At 40.0% G+C, this 19283-nt stretch overlaps 1 protein-coding gene across 2 annotated transcripts; it reads right to left on the reverse strand.

Annotated features, from left to right (window-relative positions):
* Window positions 1-518: 518 nt before the first annotated feature.
* LOC133878340 (SNF1-related protein kinase regulatory subunit beta-3) lies at window positions 519-17528 on the reverse strand. Of its 2 annotated transcripts, XM_062316866.1 has the most exons (5): window positions 17393-17528; window positions 17024-17145; window positions 8377-8471; window positions 1116-1222; window positions 519-1044 (listed from the first exon to the last, which is right to left on the reverse strand). In XM_062316866.1, exons 4-5 carry the CDS (start codon window positions 1140-1142, stop codon window positions 718-720), a joined length of 354 nt encoding a protein of 117 aa, XP_062172850.1. In that variant the 5' UTR covers window positions 1143-1222; window positions 8377-8471; window positions 17024-17145; window positions 17393-17528; the 3' UTR covers window positions 519-717. The 2 variants fall into 2 exon arrangements, with proteins under 2 accessions (XP_062172850.1, XP_062172849.1); XM_062316865.1 differs by lacking the exon at window positions 8377-8471.
* Between the last annotated feature and the right edge of the window lie 1755 nt (window positions 17529-19283).

Consider the following 19283-nt stretch of genomic DNA (forward strand, 5'->3'; position numbering starts at 1 on the left):
TCAACATTATCTTTAGAGGCCTAATCCATCAATAAATGCATTAAACAAATTATTCTCATTCCATCGTTCAGGTGTTTTTATAATTGATACTGTTATAAAGCCTCAAAGCCAGATAATCAAATCATGTTATGTCCTAAATAAGCTTGTGGATCCTGGCATTCGTATCCTATTTTGTATGTTGGACAATGCTAGCTCTAGGTCCCAAGATAAGTTGCAAATACAACCAAAGAGGACTACACCAAAATTATGCCATCTGCTTAGGCGCCACTCCAAACATTCTCAGATGCCCCATAGCTTGTTTGTTGGGTTGGGTTGGTTCATGCGCGCATGAGCACTGGCCGCAACAGCAGCAAAACCATGTCATTCCTATCCAAAGATAAGTCGCAAATACAACCGAAGAAGAGTACACCAAAATTATGCCTAGTCGATGTCCACAGATTCATGCATATACTTCCCATACATAAATTCCCATACAGTAACTAACAGTTGAAAAAAAAAAAAAAAAAAAAAACTCTGCATTATGTAGCAAGTCTAGCCTCATGAGACTATCAATAACTCAAGTCTACAGACAAGTTTAATAAAACACATGTTAAGTGCATCAGCTGCTGTGCCGCAATAAACATCCTTCACGGCTAATTTCGTATTTGGGTCTACCATGACTAATTCCATCATTACAAGGTCAAATAAACCAACCTAATTATTTCTTCTATACACCCGTTAAGTACTGGTACTGCCCCTTCTATGAACTGGTCTGTAAACTACAACTGTAACATATTTTTGACGGAATCGATGCGTGAACCCAAGCGCCACTACAGATCGTGGGGGCTCCCTGTTCTCAATGTAAAGATGGTTCAGAATCACATTTTGTGGCAATGGAAGAGTTCCAGCAATGTCTCTGCTTGCTGGGTAGCTAATTAAGGTGTTTTGGAGATGTGGTGGGACAAGAGGCGGGTCCCGTGCCTCGTCTTCATTACCAGGGTACACGTTGTTGTAACTTGAGTCAGGTGATTTTGGAACTTCAAACCCCACAACTGTTGCTTCGTCCTGCAAAAAGATTGTTTTAAGATCCATATGATTTTAGAAATCAATACAATCACCCAGGGTCCATGGCTTACATGCTCTTCACCATACTGGTTGTTCATCTTGTAAATGAGCACGTAACTGACTAATGCCACAAAATCATCAACAAAGGAAGATTATGGAGACTCTGGTATCGATGAGCCTGAAAAGATGGCATTTTCATTCAGCAGCATAGTGAGATAGATATATTCTGGCAGTGCATTGAACAAATGCTTACATAAATACATGTATTTTGTATCACAAGGCATTGTAGTCCATTTGATTGAGGAAACTTCCAAACAACTACTCAAAATCAGCTATACATATACAATTCCATTCTTGTTAGCATTCACGCTCATAAAGGTTGACAGAGGGTTTATGCTAGCTGTTCATCATAACCTTCTTTCTCTAGGTCTAGAACTTCCTTACAGATAAAGCTTTAAAATGCGCGGTGTATGTGGAGCTGAAGACATCCTATAAGATAAAGGGAAATGCTATTCTGTTACCCATAATGGCTGCTTCCACACCCTCCCCCGCAACTTTCACACGGTGCATCCCAGTCATTATGAGGGTGAAAATAACTCCCTAATGTTAAGCTTGGATGGAATTTTATTTGAAGTTGTAATTTGGGAATTCTCAATCTTGAGTCCTTGACAGTTACTTCAAAAATATCATAGAAATTTGAACTTTGGATTTTATTCTTGACACTGTCACTACCATTATTATTGTCACCACCATCATTGTGTCACTATTGGTACCATCAACAATGCCACCAACACTGCCAGCACAACCACTCTATCAGCACCACCCACAACTACGAACACCATGATACATGATACCATACAGCCAGCATCACTAAGTCATTGCCACTAGTACTACAATCATCACTATACCTACTACAATACTCTAATTTCTCAATTTTAGACATACTAATCCACCATAATTGGATTGGTCTCATTCCTATAAATGATTTGTTCACATCTTTATGACAACTGGATTGTCTCATTCATATAAATGATTTGTTCACATCCATATCTTAAGACATATGATATTGATTGACTTTATTTCTATATGTTTTCTATTGTGGTACTAATAGGACGATCTGATCTCAGATAATCACATTGATACTGAATGGTAGCTTTAACACTCTTTTCACTCATACATTCCAGAAATAGCATATTTTAATTTTCAATTAAGGATGAAGTATTCCTAGAGTTCCAACATGGTTACTCTTTTGTACAAAGAGATTAATTGCTGAACCCACTAAAAACCCAGCTTATGTATATACACGCCTCATGGCATATGCCTAACTACTATTCAGTTTCATTATGAAATAGAAACAGCAGACAATGCAGGTTCCAACAGGTGCAGCTTTTGGAAACCAGGAAGAAAGGCAATTCATCTGAGGGCACAACCACATGTTACGGTCCTCCGTAACGGGGATGAATGGTGTATAATTTGGATGGGAAAGTGTGTGGGATAATAGGGTATTCGAGGTACCCTAGGCCTCCTAAAGTTAGGGTTATTCGAGAAACCCTAAAAAACTCTTAATCAACTACAAGAGCTGAATGATAATAATTTTCTTCTTGATATATTATTTCATTCTTCAATACCCTATTTATAGGGTTACAAAGCTTGAATTACGGAAACAATAATTAAATAAATATTACATAAATATTACTAACCCTAATGGAATAAATAATTCATTTATTCCCTTCCTAATAAAAACCTAATATAATGGGATATACTTCCCTTAATCTAGGGATTCTTGCTTTATGAGCAAGACTCCTTATTTTCCTAATATTAATATTCTCTTATTCTTTCCAAGTGACAATTCGACTATTACCTTATTTAAAAACCTAACCTAATAATTCTATTAAAGATGGCATAAATATAATTTCAACAATACCCTTATCACATGCCCCAGGTACATAACACTCCTACCCTCTTCAAATGGACCTTGTCCTCAAGGTCCTAAAAATATGCTCCAATTGTTGTCTGTCCATTAATCCACAAAGAAGCAATCCCTTCTTCAAGATATGCCAATACTGTGTCGAGGTGGCCCCATAGACAAAATTCAGCCCAGTGTATGTTCCACAAGTCTTAATGGACTCCAGCTGTCCATCATTTGGTGGAAATCAATCATGCCCTGCCACCTGTTCTTCTTATTTATACTCTTTTTTTTTTTTTTTTGTGGATGACTCAGCATCCCACGTCGGTTCCCCCAATTCCCAAACAATACCCCTGCTTGCCTGCCGCCCCGATCTCGTCCCTCCTCACCCGATTTCGCTCCTCTTCCAGCCCAAAAAATCCGGAAATCATGGGCGCAATCTTCGGTCTTCCTCCGCCAGAAATTTTGGACGAACTTCCTCCTCCGCCAGTGAAGCCCGGCATCTCTCCAATGTCCATCGCTCGCCCGAAAAAACTCCATGTTTTGGACGGCAAGGTCTGGGCTGCCGCTCTTCATGCTGAAATCTCTGTCCTTTGCATAATCGCCATCTGGGGGACGGCTGGGTGGCCGCCGGTGACCGGAAACGCCATCTGGAGGGGAACCGCACTTCGTCGGATTCTCTGGTTCGCTACCCATCCTCCCGAGCCCTGTTCCCTGCCGCCGGCCAGTGAACTGTGATCTGAGCCACGGCCGGGTCTGCTCCCCGAGCCTTTTCCTTGCTAAACGCCGAATTTCCAGCACCTTGAAGCCCCGGACGTTGTCCCGCCGCACCTGCCTCTTCTTCTTCGGTCCTCTTTTGCCCAAGCCCGGGTCTTTCTTTCCCCGGCCCGACCTATTCACACCGAACTTAGACACTGCAAGGGGCTTTGTTCTTGCCAGGAAGTGTCTTGTTTTGAACCTTGCCCGTTTCCTTTTTCTGGACCAATCAGTGTGAAAGGGGTAGGGTTTCAACTGTGGGGGTGGGTTTTTTGGTTTGGTCCTTTTGGTTTGTGGTTGACAGTGAGTAGTCTTGAGGTATGGGTGACGCGGGGTTGATGAACTCGTGGAGAGGGTGGCTGGGCTTTGTGGTTTCAGGGATTGACACTGTGGGTGATGGATTGACTTGTTGGTTGGTGAACTTGGTAGAATTTTTGGAGGTGATGGTGGGGGCTGAGCTTCCGGTGTTGGCCAAGAGGTATCGTTTTTCTGGGCTTTGGCTGGAATTTTGGGTAGGGATAGTGTTTGTGCCGATGGGTTGTTAGGTGGTGGTGTTTGTGGAGATGGTGGGGGTTGGTCTTTCGTTTGAACAGTGATGGTTTCTGGTTCTTTGCTTGGTGGTGGGGTTGGTATTTCTTTGGTGGGTTGCAGTTCGGGTAGATTTTCTAAGGGTGATGGTGAAGTTGCTTTTGTGGGTTGTTCTTCTGTACGGATGACTTCTGGGCAAGATGGGCCTTATGCATGGGATGGCTGGAGCTTGATGCCATAGGCAGCCAACAACTCCTCCATTCTTTTGGCCATCCGTTCCATCCGATCTGCGAGCGCCTTCATATCCATCTCTGCCATGTCGAAACCTGGCTCTGATACCAAGTTGTTACGGTCCTCCGTAACGGGGATGAATGGTGTATAATTTGGATGGGAAAGTGTGTGGGATAATAGGGTATTCGAGATACCCTAGGCCTCCTAAAGTTAGGGTTATTCGAGAAACCCTAAAAAACTCCTAATCAACTACAAGAGTTGAATGATAATAATTTTCTTCTTGATATATTATTTCATTCTTCAATACCCTATTTATAGGGTTACAAAGCTTGAATTACGGAAACAATAATTAAATAAATATTACATAAATATTACTAACCCTAATGGAATAAATAATTCATTTATTCCCTTCCTAATAAAAACCTAATATAATGGGATATACTTCCCTTAATCTAGGGATTCTTGCTTTATGAGCAAGACTCCTTATTTTCCTAATATTAATATTCTCTTATTCTTTCCAAGTGACAATTCGACTATTACCTTATTTAAAAACCTAACCTAATAATTCTATTAAGATGGCATTAATATAATTTCAACAATACCCTTATCACATGCCCCAGGTACATAACACCACACTAGTGAATATTTAATTCCAGATATTTGGGTTCGGCTTACCTTTTTCAACCATATCATACCGTACCATGGGAGGTGTCCAGACATGAAGTTCTCACACGATCCTGTGACTGGGTGAAAGATGAGAAATGCTAATAGATGAAAGGTGGGATGATGTGACATGCACGTTTTTGTATTGTTTTGAGAAAAGAAATTGTAGTGGAATAAAGAAATGGAGAGGAATTGTAAGAGAGATAGAAGGCTATGGCTTGATTGAAGGAAGGAAATTACAAAGATAAGAAATGGAAATGGAGGTCTTGCATCAAAATGGGACTTGGGAGCATGTTGCCTTACTGCAAAAAGATTGTTGGTTGCAAATGGGTACATACTTTTAAGTTTAACCTCGGTGGATCCAATTAAAGATTGAAAGCCTGTTTGGTTGCTAAGGGTTATACACAAACGTATAATATTGATAACAGTCAGACGTTTTCTCCAGTTGCCAAAATTTATTTTGTTCGTGTGCTTCTTTCGTTAGTTGCTAATCTAGATTGGCCCTTGTTTCAATTCGATGTCAAAAATTATTTTTTACATGAGGAGGTTTTATATGGAGCAACCACCTGGATTTGTTGTTCTAGGGAGCATCAGGGCCGCGTTTATAAGTGAAAAAACGCTTTGTATGGTCTCAAGCAATCCCCGAGGGCATGGTTTGGAAAATTCTCTATGGCAATTTTGGAGTTTAGTCTCCATAGATATAAGACAGATCATTCAATATTTCACTCACATACTAGTACAGGCCATATTCTCCTTGTGGTTTATGTAGATGACCGTGATTACAAGAGATGATTCGGGAAGCATTACTCGATTGAAACAATATTTACAACAAAGGTTTTATACAAAGGATTTGGGCAAACTTTGATATTTTCTGGGTATTGAAGTTGCTAGATCTCGAACAGGTATCAATTGATCTCAGAGAAAGTATGTAGTTGATTTGTTAGAAGAGACAGGTCTTCTGGGTGCTCATCCTGTTGAGGTTTTAATGGATTCGAATAAAAAATTACTGAAGGATGAAAGGGAATTATTTGTAGATCCTGGCAAATATCACTATCTAGTTTGAAAGTTGAATTATCTTACTATCACCAGGCCAGATATCTAATATGCAGTTAGTGCTGTTAGTCAGTTCTTGGAGGCTCCTTGGGTTTTACAATGGGAAGCTTTTACTTATAAGATAGATAATTCAATATTTCACTCACATACTAGTACAGGCCATATTCTGCTTGTGGTTTATGTAGATGACCGTGATTACAAGAGATGATTCGGGAAGCATTACTCGATTGAAACAGTATTTGCATCAAAGGTTTTATACAAAGGATTTGGGCAAACTTCGATATTTTCTAGGTATTGAAGTTGCTAGATCTCGAACAGGTATCAATTGATCTCAGAGAAAGTATGTAGTTGATTTGTTAGAAGAGACAGGTCTTCTAGGTGCTCATCCTGTTGAGGTTGTAATGGATTCAAATAAAAAATTACTAAAGGATGAAAGGGAATTATTTGAAGATCTTGGCAGATATCGCTTCTAGTTTGAAAGTTGAATTATCTTACTATCACTAGGCCAAATATCTAATATGCATTTAGTATTGTTAGTCAGTTCTTGGAGGCTCCTTGGGTTTTACAATGGGAAGCTTTTACTTATAAGATAGATCATTCAATATTTCACTAACATACTAGTGAAGGCCATATTCTCCTTGTGGTTTATGTAGATGACCGTGATTACAAGAGATGATTCGAGAAGCATTACTCAATTGAAACAGTATTTGCTACAAATGTTTTATACAAGGATTTGGGCAAACTTAGATATTTTCTGGGTATTGAAGTTGCTAGGTCTCGAACAGGTATCAATTGATCTCAGAGAAAGTATGTAGTTGATTTGTTAGAAGAGACAGGTCTTCTGGGTGCTCATCCTGTTGAGGTTTTAATGGATTCAAATAAAAAATTACTAACAAATGAAAGGGAATTATTTGAAAATCCTAGCAGATATTGCTATCTAGTTTGAAAGTTGAATTATCTTACTATCACCAAGCCAGATATCTAATATGCAGTTAGTGTTGTTAGTCAATTCTTGGAGGCTCCTTGGGTTTTACAATGGGAAGCTTTTACTTATATTATCCGGTATTTGAGGAGGGCTCCTAGTCTTGGGATACTGAATAGACCGAATGGACATCTCAAGGTAGAATGTTTTACTGATGCAAATTGGACAGATTCTCCTTTAGATAGACAGCCTACTACAAGATATTGTAGTCTTAGGCTTATGGTAATTTGGAAGAATAAGAAACAAATATCGATGGCGCGATCTAGTGCTGAAGCAAAATAGAGGGCAATGACTCACACTACTAGTGAGCTGACGTGGCTACAACATTTTCTTCAAGAGTATGGGTTTTTAGCTCCGACTCCTATCCCATTGTTTTGTGATACTTGCCTAACACAATTTTACATATTGCATCTAACCCAGATTTTCATGAAAGGACCAAGCATATTAAGGTTGATTGTCATTTCATCCGAGACAAGATATTCAGTGGAGATATATCTACATTGAATATTTGTGTCGTAACAAATTCGAGTTTATTTGTTCCAAGTTGGACTTATATGATATATATGCTCCAGCTTAAGGAGGACTCTTATAAGAGTTTTTTCTATTAAAAGTGTTTGTTAGGGTTTAATGTAAATGGATATTTTGGTCATTGGAATATTTCACAAACCTATATAATAAAACATGTGAGGTAGGCTACATAACAACTAACGAGCCTCCTCTTTCTCTCAATACTTTTTATGCAAACTCCACAACGACAAACACATTAAGGTTTTAAACAGCCTGCTGCTGTTTGCAATCCATACGAGCCTCTTAAGCTTCTGAGCAATTTCCAATTTTATCAATAATCTAAAGGACAAAATATCGCCCTTTTTTTTCTTGATGATTTATCTTCATCTTTCCAAACAAACCAGATACCTAGCATCCTCTATCTCTTTTCTGGGAGCATAAGGTCCTTTCCCATCCCTCCTCCCCCCCCCCACCCAGCTCCCATCTATCTTTATGTTTCTCTGAAGTTGTTCCTAATTTTATATGAATAGAAGATTGTAAAACAGCAAGCAGGTTTGGAATTAGCAGTTTTTGGAGGAGAACAAAAAAAGAAACATAAAATTATAAAGAATCATTCAAGCATATTGAGAGAACTGGGATTACATTTTAGGGAACAAGAGATGGAAAAGTATAGAGGTTATTTCAGTTTCAAAATTTGAAGCACCACCTCTTTTCTCCTTTTCCAGTTATCAGAATTACATTTTAATTTGCTTGAGCATCTGATCACACCATGATGCAACCACACCAACCAGGACCTCTTTCCTACATAAACCCAAAACAATTTTTTTGTTAACCACTTGTCAAAACCCATTTGATGAATGACAAAAGAACTTTGAGAAGAAAAGAAAGCTTTAAGAAAGAGAGGGAGAAGCCGGGAGACAGAAGAGAACGAAGCCAAAGAAAGAGGGGAAGAAGCTCTGGAAAGAAGCTAGAGAGAGAAGAAACCAGGAAAAGCCTAGAAAGAGAGGAGAACGAAGTCCAGAAAAAAATAAAAATAATAAAAAATATCAATTTCTCAGTAATTTTATTCCTTATCAAAGTCTCTATCCATTGGAGTACAAAACATGTTTAAATAGACCCCGACTAAAAACCCTAGGGCAACGCCGATTTATTACTAACCTAGCATAGTTTTATTTTCTTACCTAACATAACCTAGGGCAACGGTACTGCCCATTTATTAAATTACAAAAATAAATAACTCATAAAATAAAACCTAAATAAAATTAAAGGTCGCTGCGTTCCACATCATTCTCCTCTGGTTGGAGAAAATTGACCTCGAGTTTTTAAAAATGCATATGAAACAAATACTCAATCCAACCCCTCCAGGGCCCTCTATATTATTATTTTAGGTCTCAAACCAAAAACTTCTTTGACACTTCACGGAAACACTAGGATTAGATGCCACAGTGCACCTAAAGCTTGTGGTTGGGTGTCACGGTGCCTTCGGAGCTGTAGACTGGAGGTGATGGCGGCGGTGATGGCCCAGGGGCTGGCAGTGCAATTCGTGAGGATGGAGAGGAATAGAGCGTGAACGGCGCGTCTAGGTGGTTGGCTGACGCTGGCGATGGCCAGCAGGTGGCCAAGACTCTAGGTTGCGAGTTGGTGACTAAGAAGGTCGTCGGGGTGGGGCGGTGGTTCTGAGTTGCCAGATGTGTGAACGGTATGATATGGTGGTGTATTTGGGTTGTGGTGCGTCTGGGATGTGAAGATTGGGTGCCAGCTCGGAAGCGTTTTGTTACGTACCTAGGGTAATTAGAATTAGGTTTTAAATTAGGTAAGTGTTGTATTATCGTTTAAGAGAATAATAGGTTTATTAGTATGGTATTATTCGTATAATAAATTTATTAGGAAAATAACGAGTCTTGCTCATAAAGCAAGAATCTCAAAATTAAGGGATTTATATCCCATTATATTAGGTTTTTTATTAGGAAGGAAATAAGGGAATTAATTATCCCATTAGGTTTAGTATTATTTATGTAATATTTATTTATTTATTGTTTCCGTATTTTTAGCTTGTAACCCTATAAATAGGGGTATTGAAGAATGAATAATATCAAGAAGAAAATTATTATCACTCAGCTCTTGTAGTTGATTAGGAGTTTTTTAGGGTTTCTCGAATAACCCTAACTTTAGGAGGCCTAGGGTACCTCGAATATCCTATTATCCCACACACTTTCCCATCCAAATTATACACCATTCATCCCCGTTACGGAGGACCGTAACAACTTGGTATCAGAGCCTCGTTTCGACATGGCAGAGAAGGATATGAAGGCGCTCGCAGATCGGATGGAACGGATGGCCAAAAGAATGGAGGAGTTGTTGGCTGCCTATGGCATCAAGCTCCAGCCATCCCATGCAGAAGACCCATCTTGCCCAGAAGTCATCCGTACTGAAGAGCAACCCACAAAAGAAACTTTACCATCACCCCTTGAAAATCTACCCGAACTGCAACCCACCAAAGAAACTCCAACCCCACCATCAAGCGAAGACCCAGAAACAATCACCGTTCAAAAGAAAGACCAACTCCCACCATCTCCACAAACACCACCACCTAACAACCCATCGGCGCAAACACTATCCCTACCCAAAATTCCAGCCAAAGCCCAGAAAAACGATACCTCTTGGCCAACACCAGAAGCTCAGCCCCCACCATCACCTCCGAAAATTCTACCAAGTTCACCAACCAACAAGTCAATCCATCACCCACAGTGTCAATCCCCGAAACCACAAAGCCCAGCCACCCTCTCCACGAGTTCATCAACCCCGCGTCACCCATACCTCAAGACTACTCACTGTCAACCACAAACCAAAAGGACCAAACCAAAAAAAACCACCCCCACAGTTGAAACCCTACCCCTTTCACACTGATTGGTCCAGAAGAAGGAAACGGGCAAGGTTCAAAACAAGACATTTCCTGGCAAGAAGAAAGCCCCTTGCAGTGTCTAAGTTCGGCGTGAACAGGTCGGGCCGGGGAAAGAAAGACCTGGGCTTGGGCAAAAGAGGACCGAAGAAGAAGAGGCAGGTGCGGCGGGACAACGTCCGGGGCTTCAAGGTGCCAAAAATTCGGCGTTTAGCAAGGAAAAGGCTCGGGGAGCAGACCCGGCCGTGGCTCAGATCACAGTTCACTGGCCGGCGGCAGGGAACAGGGCTCGGGAGGATGGGTAGCGAACCAGAGAATCCGACGAAGTGCGGTTCCCCTCCAGATGGCGTTTCCGGTCACCGGCGGCCACCCAGCCGTCCCCCAGACGGTGATTATGCAAAGGACAAAGATTTCAGCATGAAGAGCGGCAGCCCAGACCTTGCTGTTCAAAACATGGAGTTTTTTCGGGCGAGCGATGGACAGAGGAGAGATGTCGGGCTTCACTGGCGGAGGAGGAAGTTCGTCCAAAATTTCTGGCGGAGGAAGACCGAAGGTTGCGCCCGTGATTTCCGGATTTTTTAGGCTGGAAGAGGAGCGAAATCGGGTGAGGAGGGACGAGAGCGGGGCGGCAGGCAAGCAGGGGTATTATTTGGGAATTGGGGGAACCGACGTGTGATGCTGAGTCATCAACGAAAAAAAAAAAAAAAAAAAAAAGAAGAAGAAAAATTATAAAAAAACTCTAGTAGTTGCTTTGGGAGTTTTTTAGGGTTTCTCGAATAACCCTTAACTTTAGGAGGCCTAGGGTACCTCAAATACCCTACTATCCCACACATTCCCCATCCAAATTATACACCCTTCATCCCCGTTACGCAGGTCCGTAACACGTTTCTGTTTGGGCTTTTACTTCTGGTTGGGTCCTTGGTTGGATGGAGTTTCAATGAGGCCATTGGATGAGATGGATTCGGTGGTTGACAAGGAGATGGGCAGTGATGCAGGTTTTGGGAGGTTGTCGGGAGTATGGGTATTTCGGCAGTAAAGTTGAAGCAAGGGATGAAATTGAACGTGGATCGTGATTATTGTAGGAAATAATCAAAACTTTGCTCTGATACCAAGCTAATGCAAGAGAAAAGCACTTTAAGAGAGGGAGAAGCCTTCAGGTATGGCCCCTTCTCCTCCTGCTCCAGGACGGTTTTCTAGGCCGGAGGATTCGCAGGGAGACGAGGTTGTAGGGCTATGTGCTGAATTCTAAACCCTTGCAACGTTATAGCCGTAAATCGAGAGACAAGAGATTTTTGAAAATGGACAATAGCTATTTCTTTTGGTGCCCACCTATTTCTTTTGGTGAGGTTAGTGCCCTGGCCGTCATCGTTCAATATCCATCTTCAGAGGTGGATATTGAAAAGGAAGACTATGTATGCTGGGATGGGGATGATAGGGATTTCTCATCTACCACACGTTTGGACTGGGGTTGGATGGATTCGATGAGTGAGATGTGTGAAGGCGATGCCACCTTGGAGGATAACTCCCCCGGAGGATAAAGGGTAGAAGGGAGCTTCTTAATTTAGAATGCTCCATCAACTACGATGCTAAGGTCGCATCCACTAGGCAGGGGAGAGGCAAGTCTCACGTTTTCTAGCGTTGAGTGTCTTGGGGGGTTTTGAGTTTTGAGCTTTGCTGTTTTGTAGGTGTTGGGATTGAGGGTTTGTATGGTTTCGGGTTTGAGGGCTTGGGTTTCCTGCTCATTTGGAGCCTCTCGTTTATGCTGCCTATATACTTAGGAGCGCCTTACGCTTTTCATTAAATTATTACTTGTAAAAAAAAAATTAAAAAGAAAAAAGAAAAAAAAAAAAAAAAAAAAGAGAGAGAGGGAGAAGCTAGGAGATAGAAAAGAATGAAGCAAAAGAAAGAGTGGAAGAAGCTCGGGAGAGAAGCCAAAAAAGGCCTAGAAAGATAGGAGAAAGGAGCCTAAAAAAAAAAAAAAAAAAAAAAGGTGGGGGGTGGTGGGGAGAGAGAAGAAAAGTCGGAGGGAAGAAAAAACCAATTTCTCAACAATTTTATTCCATATCAAAGTCTCCATTAGACTGCAAAACATGTTTAAATAGACCCCGACTAAAAACCCTAGGGCAATGCCCATTTATTACTTACCTAACATAGTTTTATTTTCTTGACTAACATAGCCTAGAGCAACGGTAATGCCCATTTATTGAATTACCAAAATAAATAAATCATAAAATAAAACATAAATTAATACACCAAATTAAAAACCTAAATAAAATTAAACGTTGATGTATTCCACATCATTCTCCCCTGGCTGGAGAAACCTTGACCTCGAGGTTTTGAAAATGCAGATAAAACTTATACTCCATCCAAGACAATTTTTTTTTTAATTTTTTTGGAAAACACAACAAAAGGCCCTTTATCTTATTTTTTCTTTTTTTTTTTCTTTTTTTTTTTTAAGTAAAAAAGAGTAAGGTGCCCCTTAACACACTGGGAAGTATACAAGGAAACACCTAATTAAAAAGAGAAAAGCGAGCGAGAAAGTTAGCAAAATTAAAAGACAAAGGGTGGTCATAAGCCGTAGTCCAAAAGTACAAAGTAAAGTAAAACGATGATAGAATCTCTTCCTTACTTTTCAAATCCTCAAAGCTCCTATTGTTTCTTTCTCTCAATAAGCACCAAAGAGGCAAATAGGCATCATTTTTTGAACTGCAGCGCTCCTTGGCCTTCCAGAAGACCACCAACAAGCAAGCAAGTTGACAATCCATCTAGGCATAACCCAAGACATCCCGAAACAACTGAAGAGAGAACTCCACAAAGCAGAAGCCACATCGCAGTAGAAAAGAAGATGATCTACGGACTCCCCAGTCTTCTTACATATATAGCATCTGTATATCACGATAACATGCCGCTTCCTAAGGTTGTCCAGGGAAAGGATCTTGCCAAGAGCTATGGAACACAGGAAAAGGGCAGCCCTTGAGGGAGCTTGAGTGCGCCAAACGCTTCTCCAGGGAAAGCAACTACTCCCAGTGCAAGCTAAGGAGTAAAAGAAGGACTTGACCTTGAACAAACCTTTTTTGGAGGAGACCCACCACAACTTATCTTCACTGCTTCTACTCACTTTGACTGAGTGCAACGCTTGGAAGAAAGGAAAAAAATCATCAACCTCCTAATCGTGAGCCTTCCTAGTGAAGGTCACGTTCTACTGGTTGGAATCACCCACAAACTCCAAATTATCCGCAACAGAGACTTCCTTTACAAGGGCAATACCAAATAAAGCTGGAAAAGCTACTTTAAGAGCCGTGTCCCCACACAACAAATCATGCCAAAAACTGATCTTAGAACCATCCCTTACAACAAATCTAATGAATCTTGAGAAAGAATCCCAACCTTTTTTGATGTTCTTCCACACCCCCATCACAAAGGCACCTATCAGCTCAAAAGAGCACCACCCGCCCCATAGGCTGCCATATTTAGAATCTACCATGACTCTCCACCACGCATCTCTCTCGAACCCAAAATGCCATAGCCATTTGCCTAGCAAGGTGCGAGAATGCCCTCAAATTTCTGATACCCAGCCCTCCCTCAGAGATCGGAGAGCAAACCTTGTCTCTCTATCTTATTATTTTAGGTCTCAAACCAAAAACTTCTTTGACACTTCACAAAAACATTGGGATTAGAAGGCGCAGCACAAGCGAAGCTTGTGGGTGGGGTGGGCGTTGGTATCTTTGGAGTGGTATACTAGAGGTGATGGCATGGAAGCAAGATGATTCCGGCAGGGGTTGGCAGTGCGATTTGTGAGGAAGGCAGGGAATGGAGCACGAATGACGTGACTAAACGGCGTTGTCCAGGTGGTGGGCTGACACTAGCGATGGCCAACAAGTGGCGGAACCTCTGGTTCGTGGTCTGGTAACGGAGAAGGTCGTCGGGGTGGGGCAGCGATTCTAGGCTGCCAGATGCGTGAACGGCGCAAGCCATGGGGCTATGGTAAGGTGGTAGACTTGGGTGGTGCGTCTGGGATGTGGAGATTGGGTGGCGGTGCGGAAGCGTTTCTGTTTGGGCTTTTATTTCTGGTTGGGTCTTTGGTTGGATGGAGTTTCAGAGAGGCTGTTGGATGAGATGGATTCGGTGGTTGACAAGGAGATGGGAACTGGTGCAGGTTCCAGGAGGCTGTTGGGTGTTTGGGTATTTTGGGAGTAAAGTTGAAACAGGGGACGAAATTGAACATGGATTGTGATTGTTGTAGGAAACAATCAAAACTTTGCTTTAATACCAAGTTGAGGCAAGACAAAAGCACTTTGAGAAGAAAGCTTTGAGAAAGAGAGGGAGAAGAAGGGAGAAGCTCAGCAGAGAAGCTAGAGAGAGAAGAAGCCAGAAAAAAGCCTAGAAAGAGAGGAGAAAAAAAAAGCCTTAGAAAGAGGGAAGAGAGAACCAATTTGTCAACAATTTTATTCCATATCAAAGTCTCTCTCCATTGGACTACAAAACATGTTTGAATAGACCTTGACTAAAAACCCTAGGGCAACGCCCATTTATTACATTAGTAATGCTACAAAGGATCACTTTTGTTAGAATTCATATGGAAAAAGTGATGTGGATGGCACATTTGTAATATATAAAGGTGATGCTTTGTAGCATTACTCTTTATTACTTACCTAACATAGTTTTATTTTCTTGCCTAACATAACCTAGGGCTACAGTAATGACCATTTATTGCATTACAAAAATAAATAACTCATAAAATAAAACATAAATTAATACACGAATTAAAAACCTAAATAAAAGTAAAGGTTGTTGCGTTCAGCATCACCATTTCTTTTCTCAACTCAATCACTGAACGTCAATCATCACATCAAAGCCCAAAGTCAAAAAGAAAAGGTATAGGAAAAGAATAAATTCAAATTCAAGAAATAGCAAAGAAAAAGATAACGCAACAAAGAATTACATCAAATTTCATTGCACGTAGTTCAGAGAATACACTTTCACTTTAATTTTTGTGGTCATAGAAAAAACTAGTTCACTTTAATTTGTGTGATTACATAAAAGAATTAGTCTGCTATAGCTTCAACAATGGTGATATACCTTTAGAAAAATCACTAGATATTTATTCTTTTATGAGAATGAGATTGTATATCAGAAACTACTGGCTTCTTTCATAATTTTAGATCCTGTCTTCGAGAGGAAAACGAGAGGTGTATGTAATATTCCCTGTTTCTCAAGAGAGCTGGATAAGCAGGATATTGAGCATAAACTAAAAGATGAGTTCAGAGCAATTTCTTCATTAAAGAGGAGTAAGGAAAGCAGAATAGGAACACAATGAGCACTACCTCTTGGGTGCTACCTTAAAATTATCATAGAACAATCTCCCTTAAAAACGTAGAAACACCATTACAAACAAAATGGATCAGAAAAAACACACTGAAAAACTACAAAGTAAAAACTAACCATGATTTAATGCATACATGTAGGTGCTTGATACCACTCACATTTATCAGACCAATTAAATCAACCTAACCTCCAGTAGGACTCCATTTATAGGGCCACCATCATATTCCCTTAAAATTAGTCAAGCTAAAAGCAACTTATAAAGCAGGTAAAAACGCATGCCATGTAGTATGGTTGGTATGCTCTCATGTTTCTCAAATTCTTGCAGGAAAATCCATCATTTAAAATATAATTGAGAGACAATCTGAATATCCAACATAAGGTTGACATAAAGCAAATCTTCTTAAGTGTGTAAAATAGTATCTACTTTCCAGTTAGAAAAATAGTCAGTCCCTCTATAAAATGTGCACCAACAATGAGAAACCAGTAGGAAAATGCCCAGTTATCGCTCCAAATTTCCTGACACTTCCATATTAAACTAGTTTTTAGTGGGCAACCCAACTAAACAGATGAACTCAGTTCTAATCAAATCAATCACAGGTCACAACTAATCATTCTTCCCAACCTAGTATTTTTTTTTGGAAAAATAAAAAATAAAAAAGAAAAAAACTTCAGACTTGGAATAATTAAGAGATTAAGACGATATATAAACACAATTGCGCTAGTGGTCAACATGCACTCTACAATCATAGGTGAAAATAAGACATAAATACCCTAAAAGTCCACTGCCTTACAAAAAATTCAAACATGAAAGGAAGTTTTTGAACCCAAACGCATTCAGAATCTCAACACCTACAGCCTGTCACACACAGGCTGCCCCCATATATCAGAATTCTTAAGCAAACCTAAAAATTCTCAAAAAGCACATGCAATTTCTAAAAGGAATATCCAAATTTGTAAGCTTAGCACTAAACCCGAAGGGAATCCAGAGTACCAACATACGAAAGTTTACAAAGATTAACGTACTCAAACCACATCATATGGTAAAACGAAAATATGCTACAGATTAAATTCTGAGGAGAACGACTAAGACAAAAAAAAAAAAGAAAAAAAGAAAGAGAGAGACACTGACCAGATAGGATTGAGGCTTAAACCGTTCAATTACCAATAACAGCTTCTAAGTGCCATACTCCTCTTGAAACCAATATGTACAAAGCCAATTAGGTACGTATAAAAAATTTCGCAGAACCAAATCTGCAAAAATCAGTGAAACCCAGCTGAAATCAAACGCAACGCATCAAATAAATCAGCAAATCAAAGTACCCACAATCTTAAACCCCACCAATTACAAGCCAAAACCTCAAATTTGTAAAAATAGTAAAAGAAAGCCACTCGCTCTAGGAGAAAAGGTTAGGGAATAAAAATCAGTTTAAAAGCCAACAACTACGAGATTTTGATATATTGCTTTTGAAAAAAAAAACAGTTGGGGGAAAAATCTTACCTGATAAATAATGTTTTTGAAAATTCAGAGAAGGCCAAAAAAGAAACAAGGGACGGTAGCGGAAGAACCAATAGAAGAGACTGTTTCAGTTTCTCTAGGGGAATCCGCGATGGGAATCTGACATGGAGATTGTTTTTTAAAGCAGTAACAAAGTAGTGAATAATATGGGAAATGCTACCTTGTACACTGAGATCCCACCCCCATCCCACCCCTCCTACGTGGACAGCCTTTTCTAACTTATTTTATTGCTTAAATAAAAACCAAACCAAAAAAGTAAAAAGAGGCAAATGGGCGGACAAAAACTAAAGAAAAAGAAAACAAAATTCAAAATTTACTCCTCTCCTTTGACTCTTTCTCTCTCTAAATTTACTGACTCTCTCTCTCTCAAAACTTACTCTCTCTCTCTCTCTCTCTCTCTCCGGCACTCCCTCTTCCCGGCCGGTCAGCCGTCCTTCACCGGATTCTGTCTCTCTCTCTCTCCGGCACTCCCTCTTCCCGGCCGGTCGGCCGTCCTTCACCGGATTCCGTCTCCACCGGTCGGCCGTCCTTTTTTATCGGATTCCGTCTCCACCGGCCGTCATCTTTCTCTCTCTCTCTCTCTCCAGAGCCGTTTCTTTTTACCGGCGAGGACCTTTCTCCACCGGCGAGGCCCTTTCCCCCAACAGAAGAGAGCAGCAAATCTCTGAATGAAGGTTAGATTTTTTTTTTTTCCCTTTTTTTTTTTAACAGAAGGCACGACCTTCTTCTTCCTCTTTTTTTTTTTAATTTTTTTTTCTTAACAGAAGGCACGACACGACCTTCTTCTTCCTCCTTTTTTTTTTTTTTTTTTTGGCCTTTTCTGTTTTTTTAACAGAAGGCACGACCTTCTTCAATCCTTTTTCTTTTTTCTTTTTTTTCTTTTTCTTTTTTTTTTTCCTTTTCTGTTTTTTTAACAGAAGGCACGACCTTCTTCTTCTTCTTCTTCTTTTTTTTTTTTCCTGTTTTTTAACAAAAGCACGACCTTCTTCTTCCAATTTTTTTTCCTTTTTTTTTTTTTTTTTTTTACAGTAGGCACGACCTTCTTCTTTTGGATTATCTGAGATTTGCATATTTTCTTGGCAGCGCAATCTTTTATGTTTTTATTATATTGAATTTGTTGTCTTTTAACATTTGAGTAGCCGGTTTAACGATAAGAAATACAGAACTTGTCTCTGTGATGGTATGTGATTTTAATTTTGGCCTTGTTCATAATCCTTTCAGCAACCCAATAGAGCTTAAACGTGATTAATTATGATGATTCTTTTTCCAGTTACTTCATTCATTGGTTTCATGCTTATTTGTAATAGAAATTCTCTTATACTAAGTGTTAAATCTCAAATTCTTTGAGTTTCCAAGCATAATAACCTTTTCGGGTTCACATTAATGCATCACACGTTTATATAAGCTTTGCTAAAAGTTTATATTGATTTTATAGAAGCAAATTAACACAGAACATAAAAGGTAGTTATATTTTTTCTCTTTCTCAAATTTTTTGGGCGACCAAGCAGATTAGTATATGAATGGCAGAATTTTGTGAATATTGGTTGTTCCTTACACGAATTTTTGTGTTTTTAGAGGGATTGATTGGCACAAGACAATATGCAGAGGGGAAGAGAAGAGAAGGTCGAGATGGTTTCTTCCATTCAGGACTTTGGTGGCTTCGGATCCCATAGAAGTATGATGCCTAGCCTTTTTGGAGAAAGGGATCCATTTGATGATCCCTTTTTCACTCGCCGCTTTGAAAGCTTGTTTGATTCTGGCAGGTTTGGTTCAAGTGCTGCAACCAGTGGGAAGGATCAGACCAGTGGAGCAACACGAATAGTAATAGAAGAGCAAACCTCTGATGATGAGGGACTGAATGAGGAAGATGAAT

Source organism: Alnus glutinosa, chromosome 9 (genome assembly GCF_958979055.1).
Source record: "Alnus glutinosa chromosome 9, dhAlnGlut1.1, whole genome shotgun sequence".
Taxonomy (NCBI): Eukaryota; Viridiplantae; Streptophyta; class Magnoliopsida; order Fagales; family Betulaceae; genus Alnus; species Alnus glutinosa.

Coding starts and splice junctions, on each gene's coding strand:
- LOC133878340 (XM_062316865.1), bottom strand. CDS start 1,142: ATGAACAACCAGTATGGTGAAGAGCAT. Junction 1,045..1,115: donor ACCAGTATGGTGAAGAGCAT/GTAAGCCATGGA, acceptor ATCTTTTTGCAG/GACGAAGCAACAGTTGTGGG.